Source organism: Salarias fasciatus, chromosome 18, assembly GCF_902148845.1.
Source record: "Salarias fasciatus chromosome 18, fSalaFa1.1, whole genome shotgun sequence".
Lineage (NCBI taxonomy): Eukaryota > Metazoa > Chordata > Actinopteri > Blenniiformes > Blenniidae > Salarias > Salarias fasciatus.
In genome coordinates, this window is record NC_043762.1 from 21,997,493 (window position 1) to 22,012,056 (window position 14,564).

At 45.1% G+C, this 14,564-nt stretch overlaps 3 protein-coding genes across 3 annotated transcripts; 2 read left to right on the plus strand and 1 right to left on the minus strand.

The window, feature by feature from the left end:
* Nucleotides 1-25: 25 nt before the first annotated feature.
* Nucleotides 26-5,376, minus strand: aldh9a1b (aldehyde dehydrogenase 9 family, member A1b). The gene is made up of 12 exons (XM_030115827.1): nt 5,292-5,376; nt 4,967-5,159; nt 2,881-3,026; nt 2,623-2,752; nt 2,395-2,529; nt 1,796-1,992; nt 1,577-1,717; nt 1,319-1,507; nt 1,144-1,231; nt 922-1,063; nt 703-815; nt 26-565 (listed from the first exon to the last, which is right to left on the minus strand). The coding sequence occupies exons 2-12, from the start codon at nt 5,124-5,126 to the stop codon at nt 471-473; spliced, it is 1,536 nt and encodes a 511-aa protein (XP_029971687.1). The 5' UTR covers nt 5,127-5,159; nt 5,292-5,376; the 3' UTR covers nt 26-470.
* Nucleotides 5,377-5,655: 279 nt separating this feature from the next.
* Nucleotides 5,656-11,250, plus strand: uck2b (uridine-cytidine kinase 2b). Its single transcript, XM_030115779.1, has 7 exons — nt 5,656-5,784; nt 7,667-7,826; nt 8,498-8,594; nt 8,766-8,908; nt 9,057-9,154; nt 9,292-9,340; nt 9,887-11,250. The coding sequence occupies exons 1-7, from the start codon at nt 5,680-5,682 to the stop codon at nt 10,021-10,023; spliced, it is 789 nt and encodes a 262-aa protein (XP_029971639.1). The 5' UTR covers nt 5,656-5,679; the 3' UTR covers nt 10,024-11,250.
* Nucleotides 11,251-11,794: 544 nt separating this feature from the next.
* czib (CXXC motif containing zinc binding protein) lies at nt 11,795-14,045 on the plus strand. The gene is made up of 8 exons (XM_030115007.1): nt 11,795-11,846; nt 11,948-12,031; nt 12,756-12,812; nt 12,898-12,979; nt 13,051-13,082; nt 13,282-13,359; nt 13,480-13,545; nt 13,762-14,045. Exons 1-8 carry the CDS (start codon nt 11,841-11,843, stop codon nt 13,837-13,839), a joined length of 483 nt encoding a protein of 160 aa, XP_029970867.1. The 5' UTR covers nt 11,795-11,840; the 3' UTR covers nt 13,840-14,045.
* The last annotated feature ends 519 nt before the right edge of the window (nt 14,046-14,564 follow it).

A 14,564-nucleotide genomic window follows, 5' to 3' on the forward strand; every position in this document is an offset into this window, starting at 1 on the left:
CAACATCCACATCCTTATCATTTTGTTTTATTATTAGTGAACATTGTTAGTAAAACCTAAGTGTTAGGTTCCTCTAATAACTCAGTCTGTTCATGTCAGAGTTCCAGTTCAGACCATTTAACGTTTCATCTGATATAAATGTGTTGTTTTCTAGTCTCTTGCTGGTTGTTGGATTTGTACAAAAAGGCTCTCCAGTTCAAGAAATAAACATTTATTGTAAACATTTGTTGTGTTTTCTTGTTACAAGCAGGAATCACAGAGCGACTTCCACACTAAATAGGAAAACTATAAGACGTGTAATCAGCTAAAACTTTTTTACATTCAGTCGGTTTGGCTCAGCTGGTTTGTTTCTATGTTTAGTCTGCTTCACCAGAAAACCATCATCAGAGAATACCAGCTTCTCTAAGCAGCTGATCGACGCTCAGCCATCCCTTGACTGATGGGAGCGGCGTCCTGGTCCGCACCACGGTCTAGAAGAGGCTGTCCACGTCTCCCATCTCCACAAACACCGTCTTCAGCTGAGAGTAGTACTCGATGGTCACCTGGCCGTTCTCCCTCCCGATGCCTGGGAAACGGAGAGCTCGGAAAATCACTGTCGGTTCAGCCCTCAGAGATCAGGGCAGAGAGCACGATGCTGGGGTTAATTCTCTGCAGACGGCTGCAGCAGCAGAGTTTTCAGTGTTTGTCCGCTGGCGGTGCTACCTGACATCTTGAAGCCTCCGAACGGCACCTCCACAGGCGTGACGTTGTAGTTGTTAATGAAGCAGGAGCCTGCTTTGAGCTGCTCCACCACACGATGGGCTCGCCTCACATCTCTTCACACACAAAAACTCATGTTTGGTCACATAATTCTTGAGTTCGTGCTCCTACACGTACCGTCTTCAGAGAAGCTGAAGCAAGTAATTTAAAGTGTAAACCGACCTGGTGAAAACTCCGGCGGCCAGACCCATCGTGGTGTCGTTGGCTCTCCGCAGGACTTCCTCCTCAGTCTCAAAGGACAACACGGACATGACCGGACCAAAGATCTCCTCCTTCACGCAGGTCATTTCATCCCTGCAGTCACCTTCGGCACAAGAAGACTGATGAATTCCATTCAGTATTTCCTCATTGAAGCTCAGGTCACAGGGTGAAAAGGCTTCTCACCGAGGACGCAGGGAGTCATGTAGTATCCGCCTCGGAGTTTTGGGTCTGATGGGACGTACGGTTCACCCCCACACAGCACCGTGGCTCCCTGACAACGGAGGACTTCAAATTAAAGTCTAAACTGAACTAACCGCTGCAGGCAAACACTCTTCTGGCAAAACTACGACCACTTTACCTCACGCTTGGCTTGCTCGACAAACGCCAACACTTTGCTGAGATGTGGCCGGCTGACCAGCGCGCCCATGCGGGTGCTCTCTAACAGCGGGTCGCCGATTTCAATGGCCTTGGTCCTCGCCACCACCTCCCTCAAAAACTCGGGCAGTATGTCTTTATGGACAAACACTCGGGTACCGTTGCTGCAGACCTGCAAAACAGGTGAAGTCAGTAAAACTGGACGGAGTTACGAAATGATTTCTGGAGCCGGACACGGCACCTGGCCTTGAGACAGGAAGTTGGCCATGAGGGCTCCCTTCACGGCGTTCTCCAGATCACTGTCCTGAAAGATGAGCAGTGGAGATTTCCCTCCAAGCTCCAGAGTCACCGGCTTCACTCCTTTAGAAGCCATTTCCATAATCTAGAGGTCAAAGGTCACATGAAAGCATCATTAGCGAAGAGAGCATCAGATCAGGACGGAACCGGCTATGCCACAGACCTTCTGTCCTGTGGGGACGCTGCCAGTGAAGGAGACCTTCGCCACGTCAGGGTGGTGGCACAGCAGCCTGCCGGTCTCCTGGCCGCCCTGCACCACGTTCAGCAGCCCGTCCGGAGCGCCGGCCTGCGTGAAGATCTCTGCCAGCATGACGGCCGTCACCGGCGTCACCGGGGAGGGTTTGAACACCATGGAGTTCCCTTTGGAGGAAAGCAACGGAGGACGCACCAATCTATCCATCTTTTATTCAACGTCCATCCATCCATCTTTAATTCTGTGTCAACCCCAGCTTAGTCTGGGCGAGGACGGGGCGGGACCCTGGACAGGTCCCCAGTCCATCACAGGACAGACAGACTGCAGACTGCTACACACTCTCACATTCATGGACAATTTAGAATCACCAAATACATACAAGGCATTCAAACACATTCAGTGGGCAACAGTCTTCATTTCAGAATCTGTGCTGCGGCGCCATCTATTGGTCAAAAAAGTTACACACCAAAGCTTGTGCTCTTTATCTCAGGAGAAACTAGGCTAAACGTTTCTGCAGTGGCTCACATGTGGAAGTAAGTCTAGGCGGATGTGAGCATCTGCTCTCCTACCACAGGCCAGGGCCGGAGCAGACTTCCATGCAGCGATCTGAAAGGGGTAATTCCAGGCCCCGATGCCGGCGCAGACCCCCAGAGGCTCCCGGCGGGTGTAAGCAAACGACCCTCCGGGCAGCTGGACATGCTGGCCTTGGCAAAGGAGAACAAGGAGGGGGAAGATACAGCAATCGCAAAAGCCGCTCTGATCTTTCTATGAAGAAAACCTGCTGAAGCTGCACCAACCTGCCATGGTGCTGGACAGGCCTGCGTAGTACTCGATACACAGTCTGGCCGAGTCCACGTCCAGACGGGCCTCTGTGATGGACTTCCCATTGTTCACCACTTCCAGTCGGGCAATCTCCTCTCTCCTGCTCTGCGCATTCACACCAAATACAGACACACTGAATGAGTGTGGTGTGTGTGACGCTATAGCATGCTTTTCAAATGTGTATGTCTGCTGACTGTTTATTGATATCTTTTCTTCTCACTAATTTAACACACCTCAATCATATGAGCAGCTTCTATCATGATTCTCGCCCTTTCCATCCCAGACATTCTGCTCCAGTGACCAAAGGCCGACTTGGCAGCCCGCACGGCTTGGTCCACCTCTGCAGCGCCGCACGGCTCCAGGTGGCACAGGACGAGCCCTGCACAGCGAAAAAAGGAAATCATGACCTAGAAAGGTAATCAGAACCACACAGACTCTCCTTATCAAGAGATAAGAGCAGTGATGGTGACACAGGAAGCAGTCACATGATGGACATGAACCAAAACGCATTAAACGCCATAAAATATACTGAAAATCTGGTGTGTTGACGTTCTTTATGACAATACGACTGAGCTTTCACACAACTTCATGCTTTTCACACAACGTCATGCTTTTATTGCACTAAACAGTCACTTCAGCATTCTTCAGTCTGGATTTAGGTCAAATCACAGCATCCAAATTGCCCTTATAAAAGTGCTGAATGACACGGATGAGAGCAGTGACACATCTACGGTTTCAGTTTAAGTATTAGTGGATCTTAGTTTTTTGATTACAACACGGCTTGGCAGCTTCAGAATGTTCCTCAAGGCTCCATCCTTTGGGGTTTTTTAACAGCTACATGCTCCCTCTGGCTCAAATAATGGAGCTTTACAACATCTCCTGTCATAATTATCCAGACGACACACAGCTCTACATGTCAGCTTCTGTGTCTAAGCACAGGTCCTTACACCTGCTGAATAAGTGCATGAATGAAATGAATGAGTGGATGTGCCAGAACCTTACACAACTTAACCCCGAAGAAATAGAGGTAACTGTTTTTGGCCCAAAAAAGGTTAAGGTTAAAGGTCAGCCCTCATCTTGACTCCTTATCACTCAGGACATCAAGTCAAGCCAGAAATCTGGGTGTATATATAGACTCACTTTCTAAAGCTTTGAATGGTCTCCTGTGTGGGTTTCATCTCAGACGAACTTGTCGAATATGAACCATCCAAACCCCTGAGGTCCTCAGGAAGAGGCCGTCCCAGAGTCAGAAGCAAACAAGGTGAAGCAGCTTTTAGTTTCTACTCTTCACCCGGGCCGTGGAACAAACTTCCTGAACACCTGAGGACCGCCAACATACTCACTTCTTCTAAATCAGACCTTAAAACACTATCATTTGCTTAGGCTACTGAATACACAATAGATTTTACTGATTTTATTACCTGTATCTTAAAGTTTTGACTTTATTCATTATGCATTTCTTAATTGCTTTGTTTTAATTTTTCCCCAGAACTTTAATTACCAAAAAATAAGATTCTTAATGGTCTTGCTTCAGTATATTTCTGCATAAACCACTGAATTATCTTGTGTCTCAATGGTGCAATAGAAATAAATTTGCCTTGCCTTGCAAAACATAAATTTTTCACCCTCATCACAAACATCACATGACCAGCATTATTTTATGTAATTACATTTTAGCTCATAAATCATCAAAACATAAAAAAAAAAAAATTCAGAAACTTTTTTTTTTTACTTTTTACACAAGACAGAAACAACATAATTTTGTTACATCATCAAATGTGATTATTGAATATTGGAGAAAAGGAGAGCTAAATGTTTTAATTCTTTCAACCCCTTTTCATGCATATTGAGCAGATATATGCATTATCTGTGTGTATTTGTGTTTGTATGTATTAAAACTATGTATGTCTAGTCAAGTGTTTGTACATTTAGTATAGATTTATTTAAAAGAAATATAAATTCATATTAGAGTAAATGTATTTTTTCCCGTTTATTTGTATCAGTTTGTATGCCATGGTTTGGTTTTGATCTGTCGGACCGAATTAATAATAAAGAATAAAACAAGAGGCAATAGTTATGATTATTAACATTGACAATAAAACAGATCACTAGTTTGACTGATATTCTGAGTTTTGGGGACGCACCTGTACGTAAAGCGTAACGTGACGTTTTCTGGAAACATTCATTTTGCGACAGGACGAGAAACTTTGACAGCTCATGTAAATAACTGTTTTCCTCAGACAGGCTTAAAACCGCAGCGATCAAAGTCCACGCGGCACATTTACTCTTTAAATTCAACAGAGAGACAAACTTATTCACCGGTTGACGGTTCATAAACAGGCTCCTTGTTGTCTTTCTGGCCTTCTCTCCGCTTTCCAGCCCAGAAGTTGAGCGGCTCCGTGATCCTCACCGAACCCGAAGACAAGCTCCGCGCAGCGGCCGCTAGGGGCCGGGGGACGGCGGCCAGCCTCCGGAGCATTTTTCCCGTAGCCGATAATGCTCCAACTTTTAACTATCAACAGAGAATTTACTGCAGCTGGGTTAGTTTGAAGACGGTCGAGGCAGTGTGAGTTTTATTCATAGCGTCAAACACACTCACTGACATGTGTGGACGCTTGCTTCATGCACGCATCGTTAAACTCACCAAAAAAAGTAATCACGCCAACTACGGGTCTTTAGTCGTGGATCCACGCAACGTAACGTTTGGTTGACCTGCCGTTTTACCGACAGTTACTGCACGAGGCGGGACGAATGATCCACGACAGTTCCCGAAAGGCAGCGAAAAGATCTCCGGCACGCTATTGGACGATCGAACCGTCAATCATAGAACAGCGATCGGAAACATATTCATTTTTCTTATAAGCTATTTTAATATGTATTATTTGTATGCAGCTGTGAATCTGTGTTGTAATGCATCAAAAATAAAATGATGCTGGATTTTAATCGTGTGTAAAGTTGAGTTCGGTGTAAAAGGGGCGGAGCTTCATCACAAAGACGTTCCGCCTCAGCCGCTCGTGCACCACACTGCAAGCATGGCCGGCGACACTGAGACACATCTCAGGGACCGCAGCGACAACACCACCATTATTCGGCAACCTTTCCTCATCGGTGTCTCCGGAGGCACCGCCAGCGGAAAGGTTGGCACTCCCGTTACTGATTTTTGTGATTTCCGTGAGCTGACACGGTCCTCGTACTGAGGAAAGCCCCGGGCCGCGGCAGCCGACTGCTGGCTGACCGCGTGGCTCCGGCGTCTCTCGGCGGAAGTTTGATTGACAGCTCTCTCTCATCTGTTCGACCACTCAGCTCCGCTAGATGCTGCTTTAGCTTCCTCTGTCTGTGGTGCTGATCTCGGTCTGCTCGTTATCTTCATTTTTACTCACTCAACTCTTACATCAAGTGTAGAGCTTTGTTAGCTTTTTTATTTCTTAGCTACCGAGCCAAATTCCATCACATGCTAGCTTTACCGGATGGGCTGAGACAATAGCCGGCGCTAACTCCTCACTAATCTCTTTATGTGTTTGTAAACACGAATGCCCCATATTCTTTTCTGGTCTTTTTACCCCTGAATTTTTGTCCGCGACTCGGGTTAGCTTGGTTTGTAGACGTGGTCTGTTCAGTCTGTTTGCCTGACCCAGGACGAACCGCCGTCGTTAAATAACGTTAACCTACATTCTGATGCTTTGAAATGAACCGAACGGAGGCGCCCGCGGGAAAAAAAAAATCCTTCCGGGGCGCATCCACCCCTGTTCATCGATCAGTACTGCATTAAAATACATTTTTAATCGAAGGTAGATGTTTGTAACTAAAAATTTCATTTATTTGTCCGCTTTAGAAAAAGTATTTTTTTTTTTTTTTTTTTTTTTATTCACGTTAGCATTGTTGTGGGCGCTCCTGGTCGTCTTGACCGACATTGCGCCGTGGATGTGATAAACACCAGAGGAGTCTCCTCTCCATCACCAGCCTGTCGTGAAACGATCTGTAATAAAGCTGCGTCTGGGCTGTAAAGACCGGCGGGTAGGCTGCGGAGCGGAGCTGAAACGTCCGCCCGCCGCCCGGACAGACGTGGCTCTTTTTCCACAGACGTCACTGACTTTCTTTGTCCTGAACCCACCGAGTGCCGCTGAAACGCACCGAAGACCCGGTGTGGATAAGACGAGCTCAGGAAGCGCCGCATCGTCACTCAGAGAAATGTTTTATTTATCCAGACTTTTGTTGTATTTCCCATGCGCAGACTGTGAGACGAAAGTGAGGCAGGGGCTGTAGTTAGCTCCTCCTAACTTTGTCCCATACACGGAGTGACTGGCGCTAAGCCAGCGTTTTGTCTCCTGTGTAGAGGCTGGAAGTGCCCCGATGCTGGACTAGACTGGCCTAAGCGCTGTGTTATGGATGACACCCCCCCCCCTCCTCACTGCAGCTGCATTGTGATGTTAATTCTTAAAACATACAATAGACCAACATGCTGATCCCAGCCTGAGTTGCAGTTTGGATTTCCTTAGAAATTAATCTAATCTTAATTTATTAATCTCTTGTTTCCACATTTAAGCAGCGTATTGAGCAGCCACGTCACAGCGTTCAGGGGAGCTGATGGGGTCAGGGGTCAAGTATCTTAAGAATTGTTATCAAATATTAATGATGTAGTTATTGTTGAACAGACAAACATTTAAAATGTAAATCACACAAGGCAGTTAATTGTCTTAAAAGTCTTTGTCATGGGTGTGTTCAGAGTGCTTCTCATTCAGTTGACACAACCTGCCATTATTCAAAATGGGTGTGATAGAAGTCATTGTCTTTTTTTTTTTTGCATGGGAGGGCACACAATGGCAGGGGTGCGCTCGGCTCCTGGGAATTGCTCGCTCAGCATTGGGCACGAAACTGGTACAGTTGAAAGGTCATTCAGGACAAATGGGTCACATCGAAGGACAGTTTGACCGCGGTGGACTGTTGATTTAATCGGGGCTAATTGTTGTATCTTTAGTGTTTTGATCATGTCCTCACAGACATTTCTTTTTATCCATTCAGTCATCAGTATGTGAGAAGATCATGGAGCTACTGGGACAGAACAAGATCGACCACCACCAGCGGCAGGTGGCGATTCTCAGCCAGGACAGTTTCTACAAGGTCCTGACTCCAGAGCAGAAAGCCAAGGCGCTGAAAGGCCAGTTCAACTTTGATCATCCAGGTATGGGAACACAGGATTGCATGGCTCAACCTGCATGCAGCGTCGCAGTGTAACAGCGCCTGACGTCTGCAACCTATAATCTCATGAATCTCCTTCACTTTGTCAGGAATGAAACATCAACTCCTCCCAAAATGTGGTTTCCTTTTATGAAAGTAGTGTTTAAGCTGCAGCTACAGGTAATTTTGAGGATAAATGCTAAATACGATCAGGCGAAAATTATGCATCTGTATAGTTTTATCAAGATGCTTGATTTGATTTTAGTTTCTGGAACTTTCCTAATGCTATTTGATTAATCTAGCTCATTGTTGATCTGGCAGACTTTTAAGTAAATATATAACTTCAAAGCACAGAACATCTACTGAAATTGTGTGTTTTGGCACTCTGCTGCCAGATTGATCGCTCCTGGCACGAGCAGACGGTGGAGCATGACTTTGCTCCCTCTTGCTCCTGCTTCCTTTTTCGGCTGATTCGAAATCCCCACAGTCAGCAAGTGTTTTGCAGAGGCAGCTGCTCTCAAGCTCAGACTGAAGCCAACACCTGTTCCACAAAAGGGATTCCTGAATTACCAAACGTGCAGCATGAATCCCGTGTGCCTGCCGAGCAAGAGGAACCAGTGTAAAAAGAAGCTGAAGCTAAGCATCTCCTTTGTGTGTTGTCTTTCTCGCCCTCAGATGCCTTTGACAATGAGCTGGTCCTACAGACGCTCAGACTGATACTGCAGGGAAAGACTGTCCAGATCCCCGTTTATGACTTTGTTACTCATTCCAGGCAAGCCTCTCCATTTCCTGCATTATCAGACAGCCGAGTTAATTATTATGGGCAACAGGAAACGTGACCTTATTCCAGGCTGATAGTGTAATTGTGTAGTTGGTTTAAGTCTTTGTAATAAAAGTAGCATGAGGTGTAAGGTAACGTTTGCTGTGTGGGTGTGTGCTGCAGGAAAGACGAGTTTGTGACGGTGTATCCGGCCGACGTGGTCCTTTTCGAGGGAATCCTCATGTTCTACTCCCAGGAGATCAGGGATCTGTTCCAGATGAAGCTGTTTGTCGACACGGATCCGGACACGCGGCTGTCACGCCGAGGTGTGTCGACTCGTTGTCCCCGAGCGCTCACATTCTGAAACACGTGTTCAGACAATAACTCGACACATGTCTCGATGAGGCTGTTGACTTAAGGAGTGCTGCTGAGCGAGCTGTCAGCACTGAGACGCTCTCCGTCTGCTTCCCTCAGTTCTCAGGGACATCAGTGAGCGCGGTCGAGAGCTGGAGCAGGTTCTGGCTCAGTACATCACGTTCGTCAAACCGGCCTTCGAGGAGTTCTGTTTACCAGTGAGTGATGCTTTTAAGTTTAGCAGAATGGAAAATAAAATGCCATCTTTCATTCACTCATTTCTGTTTTTAATGAAGTGTGTCAGACTGGAGACCTGCTTATAGCCTGTTTTGACAATTTTTTTTTTCCCCACCAGACAAAGAAGTACGCCGATGTGATTATTCCACGAGGAGCCGATAACCTCGGTGAGTGTTTGAACTGTGATGCTTTCAGCTTCTGTCTTAACCTTAGGTTAAGAATGTGGAAAAATTCAGAATAGACTTATTTTCAATTCGAGCTTCACCTTGGCTTCAAGCCGTGAGAATATTTTTGTAATTAGGTCTTCTTTTTCCTGGGCTCGGCTCTGGATGGATGATGCCAAGACTCCGTTCTAACAATGAAAGAAAGCCCAGACCTAATCGAGATTAAACATTCTGTTAACACTATTAAATTCTTAGACGTTGAAGTTGTTGAACTGTTTTTCTTCTCCTCAGTTTCAAAAAATGAGTTTCATATTGGACTCATTGTTTAAGGATTTGTGTTACCGTGAGATTTGTTTTTATTGTACAGTTGTTTCTTTTCCAGCAGTTTCTGAAAGAAGAGTTTTGGGTCAATGCTGTTTAATAAATGGGCCGATAGCAGCGTTATGCTGTGGCGGATCCAATTCTCCAGCTTAGTTTTTGTAGAGAATTTTTGCAGGAGCCTGTGAGAGCTGCAGCTGACCCCGCTGTCCCACGTCTGTCTCCTTGCAGTGGCCATAAACTTGATAGTGCAGCACATCCAGGACATCCTGAACGGCGGACTCAGCAAGCGCCACAACGGCTGCACGAACGGCCACGGCACCCCCCGGCAGCGGCGGACCTCCGAATCCAGCAGCCGGCCGCATTGACCTCGACGCACCTCTCTTCACGGCGGAGAGGGGTGTTGGCGGTCGTGCTGTAAATAATGCCCATCGGCATCACTGTATTTAAAAAAAAAAAAAGAAGAGGAAAACGAAATGCAAACAGAAATGAAATGCCTTTTATTATTTTGACGACTACTTATTAATTTCGTTGTAATTGTTCAACTTGGATTTCGATTTTTGTGAGCAGGTGAAGCAGAAGTTCTTGTTTCTGTGGGCGAAGACTGATCCACACTTTTTCTTTTAATGTATCCCCTGCTGCTTTTGTGAAAATTTACGCCGAAAACAAATAAAGGAGGGGAAACCTTTTTACTTACGTCTGATAAAACTTGAACCCCAAATAGCTGGGGAGTCTAAGAAATGCTTAGGTTGTTCGAATGAGAAGGATGTTAATTAAAGAAAAGGAGAAAGGCACTCTGTTTGTAGCGACAATCTGGGAAGCGTTTCCTCCCGTTGTTCTCAGTGTTTACGTTCCCTCGGTGTGTCGTTGAGTCCAGTGCATGACATCAAGTCTGTTTACTGCAGATCATTTCCACCACATTGTTTCTGTGCAGGAACAACATGAGAACAAATATTATTTTTTTCCAGTATCACACTTTATGACTTGAAAGACGCCAATGTTTGGAATTTGAACTGACAGTTACCTGATCATAGAACTCGGTTGAGTTGTGTCCCTGTACAACTGAAATGTGAGGACTGAAGTATTCCTGTTTTTTTTTTTTTTGTATGAAGAGATGTTTTGATTTGTCAGCCAGGTGTGGAAACCATTTCCTGTCGTGCGCTTCAGATGCGAGCGATGACCTTTGCAGATCAGCCTTGTTGATTTCAAGATGACACACACACACTCACACACTCAGGTTCATGATGCCCCTCGACTTGAAAAATCCGACGAAGACGTGGCGGAGGTGTGTGTTTCATCTCCGCAGCAATATCGCCTCCCCAGTTGTGTGGCCATGAACTACTGGACGACCCACCGCAATGCCTCTGCTAAACTGCCTCAGGTTGACCTTTCTGCTCAAGTATCCACACGAGAAACTGATTTCTGTTTTGAGGTCACAATAAAAACCATTGAATCAAAGTTTTGTACGCCACATCCTGTGTTTGTTTAGTGCAACTGAATGAACGATTTGTACCGATTTGTACTGTATGGCTGTTGAATGGATCACGTGATTTGTAATAGGACTCAGTCAATGGTCAATAAACTGAAGCGTGTATCAGACTTGTGGGTGGTCTCTCCCAGTGGAAACATTTGTTCAGGTTTAGGGTGGAAGCTCTGGGCTGGACTGGGGTGTCCAGAACCCTCCAACCCTATTGTCTTAGGATTGCTTCACTTAACCCCCTCACCCAGTCATTCTGCTCCACATGCATGTGTGGCACCAAGTTCACTGGTATGACATGTGCTTAAAATACTTTGGTGGCCTTATGTCAACCGCAAGATCCAACATGTGAACTCTATGGTGCGTGTGATTCTGCTGAGGGCAACCACTTGTCAAAAGCATGCCACAACGTACGAATAGAATAGCTTCATTTGTGATGTCTCATATAATGAAATGACAGGTGCTGCTCCTTTTGTGCATCAATAAAAAAAGTTATACCCATCATATAGATAAATAAATATAAAATATAAATGTAGAAAAAGGCAGACAATTGGACAATTTACAAATAATCATAGACATAATTGCACATGGTGAGACTGAAACATAATATCTATCTATCTATCTATCTATCTATCTGTCGCTATATGTGAATGTGCTTTCCGAGGCGCCCTGAACGCAGCAGTCCCGTCAGCAGTGCACAGCGTCAACATGGTGGTACGTACAGCTGCTGTGTGTCTCTGTGTCTCTGTGGGTTCACACTGCACCATTCTGCTCGGTCTTGTGTAAACTCTTGCTTTTCTTCCCGCCCATGACAGAAATTCGGGCTTCAGTTCAAAGCCACGCTGGAGAACCTCACCAAAGTGAGGCCGCTCGGCGACGATTTCCGCTGGTTCTTGAAGGTAGCATAGCTCTCATGCTAACATGCTACTTTTATAACATATCTCCTCGTTTCAGCCTAGCTTCTCTTTTTGACTGATTGTTTGTTAGAGGTAATTCTGTCCTGTGCCTGTTGTATATATTGCTAACCTTAGATTTTCCTTTGCATCCTAACTAATAAAACTGTACAGATTGTGTTGACATAGTTTATCTACATGAATTACACATAGCTGAAGTTCAGTAACAGTAATAATAACAATAATAAATAGCTGCCGATTAAAACATCAGTCATGCTAAACATGATGGATTGTTTATTGCAATGTGGATGGTTATTATATACTCTAGTTACATCTGAAACTAATCTTTTCAAGTCATTGTCCTATTAGAAATCCACATGCCCAAATTGTATTGATTTTTTTCTGGGTGGGAACTGTGAGGGGTTTACATGTTATCCCTGCTCTCTGCCTGGGTTTTTATCTTGTATTCGAGCATCATCCATCCATCCGTCTTCTGTACCACACACACCCATTGCCTGAAGGGCAATTTAGGATCACCAAATAAGAAACTGGACCACCCATTAACACACAGGGAGAACATGCATACTCCACACTACAAGACGTGGGTGGGAAACACAAACAGTTTCACAGGTTTTAAAGCCATGATCATAAAAGAAGGAGCATGAAGCTACCAGGCTGTTGCTGTCATGCTGTAATTTTTTCCGCTTTGTGTTTTTTCCTCCTTGTTCAGCTGAAATGTGGAAACTGTGGCGAGATCCCAGATAAATGGCAGTACGTGACCCTCGTGGTGAGGATGAAAACCTCCTTTGTGATTGCAAAGCGTTCCTTATTAATCAGTGTGTTGACACATTCTGCCTGTGCTGTTTCCTCAGGAGAGCGTGCCGCTGAAAGGAGGGAGAGGCAGCGCCAGCATGGTGCAGAAGTGTAAACTCTGTGCCCGGGAGAATTCCATCGGTCGGTTTGAATCCTCACACATTCATTTTGTCTCTCCTCTCGATGTGTCTAATGTTGCTTTTTCCTTCCAGATATTCTTGCAGACACAATCACACCTTATAATGTAAGTGAAGACAGACCTGTCAACACAGGACTTACTTTTCTGTCTTTGTAGTGAAATGTTGTGCTATTGATTGTTTTTTGAAGGAGACCACAGTGGTCTGAATTCTGATAAATGTTTTTTTTTTCCCCACTTCATCTCTCTCTGAAAATATCCTTGTTCTTGTAACTTTTCACTGAGCGCCATGTCTGCTTGGTTGAAGGCTGAAGACAACGAGAGCTTCAAGACGATGGTGCAGTTTGAGTGTCGAGGTCTGGAGCCTGTCGACTTCCAGCCACAGGTGAGGATCACTTCGTGTGTGTGTGTGTCGCCTTCAACGCACGGTGTCATCGCTGCCGTCGGTTTTGTTCTTTGGTGGAAGTGTTTGTGCGACGTCACTTTTCCTCGTTCTCTCCTCCAGGCGGGTTTCGCTGCAGAAGGAGCAGAGTCTGGAACACAATTTCCAGAAATCACTCTATTAGAAAAAGTGAGTCAAGCAGAAAATCTTAAATGTTTTTTTCACATGAAAATGAGAATTTCTTGCAGTTTTTCCTCTGCATACTGAATTTCATCCCGTGTGTTTGTTGTCATGAATAGATAAGCGGCTATAGAGTGTGTTTTATTTCTGTCTGTGTCCGGTTTGCTCCACGGCGGCCGTCGTCAGTGATCCGCTCGCTGTTAGCTTTCATTTGACTGATTTCAGGACTGGACGGACTACGACGAGAAGGTGAACGAGTCTGTGGGGATTTACGAGGTCACACACCGGTTCATCAAGTGCTGAGCCTCACAGGTGGCCGACAAATGAACACTGCCGCTGAATGTCCTCTCGCCTGTTGCCTCGGAGCACGGACGCTTCAGAGCAAAGATGAGGAGGGTTGGCGATGATGAAGAACAGAGTACATGGATTAACACAGCAGGCCGCCGTACAGGGGAATCAACAGCAAGAAGAGTTTTATAATTGCCTCAATAAAATCAGAATTGATTTGATGTTTTTGTTTGATTTGCAGTATTTTTGATGATGCCTTCCATTCTTGATCCATCGGTGTGACTTTATTCGTGTTTTGTTTCCCTTCTGAATGTCCGTAATTTATTATGCAGAGCTTTATAATGTGGTTCAGTGAAAAGTTTACAAAAGATAGAAAGGTTCTTCAAAAAGCACACCTGGAAGGTAATGGTTAGCTTTCATTTAAGAGACCAACATTTCTCATAAGATGACTATATATATTAAGAATATCTTTTTTTTCTTTCAGAACTTTATTGCTGTATGAACAGGGCTATTACAGACATTGTCCTGAGACTGGGTGCTGCATGTTACAGATACATGCTTATTATTAACATTTAAAGAAGAAAATAAGGCATAGGCTTGTGTCTTATTTGAGAAAGTTAATAATTGGCCGCAACGTCTGTCAGAGACAGGGATTGCTAATTGAAGTGGGCTGCCATTCACTCCATTAAATAAACTTGCCTAATCTTTTGTGTCCATTGAATAATTGTAGGAGGTTCAGG

Excerpts from the sequence above, each read along its gene's own strand:
- aldh9a1b (XM_030115827.1), bottom strand. The coding sequence starts at position 5,126 with ATGCTCCGGAGGCTGGCCGCCGTCCCCCGGCCCCTAGCGGCCGCTGCG. Across the intron at positions 1,993-2,394 it reads TGCTCCGGCCCTGGCCTGTG|GGAACTCCATGGTGTTCAAA; the intron begins GTAGGAGAGCAG and ends TTTCCTCCAAAG. Across the intron at positions 1,232-1,318 it reads TCGAGCAAGCCAAGCGTGAG|GGAGCCACGGTGCTGTGTGG; the intron begins GTAAAGTGGTCG and ends CTCCGTTGTCAG.
- czib (XM_030115007.1), top strand. Across the intron at positions 12,032-12,755 it reads ATTTCCGCTGGTTCTTGAAG|CTGAAATGTGGAAACTGTGG; the intron begins GTAGCATAGCTC and ends CTCCTTGTTCAG. Across the intron at positions 13,546-13,761 it reads AAATCACTCTATTAGAAAAA|GACTGGACGGACTACGACGA; the intron begins GTGAGTCAAGCA and ends GACTGATTTCAG.
- uck2b (XM_030115779.1), top strand. The coding sequence starts at position 5,680 with ATGGCCGGCGACACTGAGACACATCTCAGGGACCGCAGCGACAACACC. Across the intron at positions 5,785-7,666 it reads GAGGCACCGCCAGCGGAAAG|TCATCAGTATGTGAGAAGAT; the intron begins GTTGGCACTCCC and ends TTATCCATTCAG. Across the intron at positions 8,909-9,056 it reads CACGCGGCTGTCACGCCGAG|TTCTCAGGGACATCAGTGAG; the intron begins GTGTGTCGACTC and ends TGCTTCCCTCAG.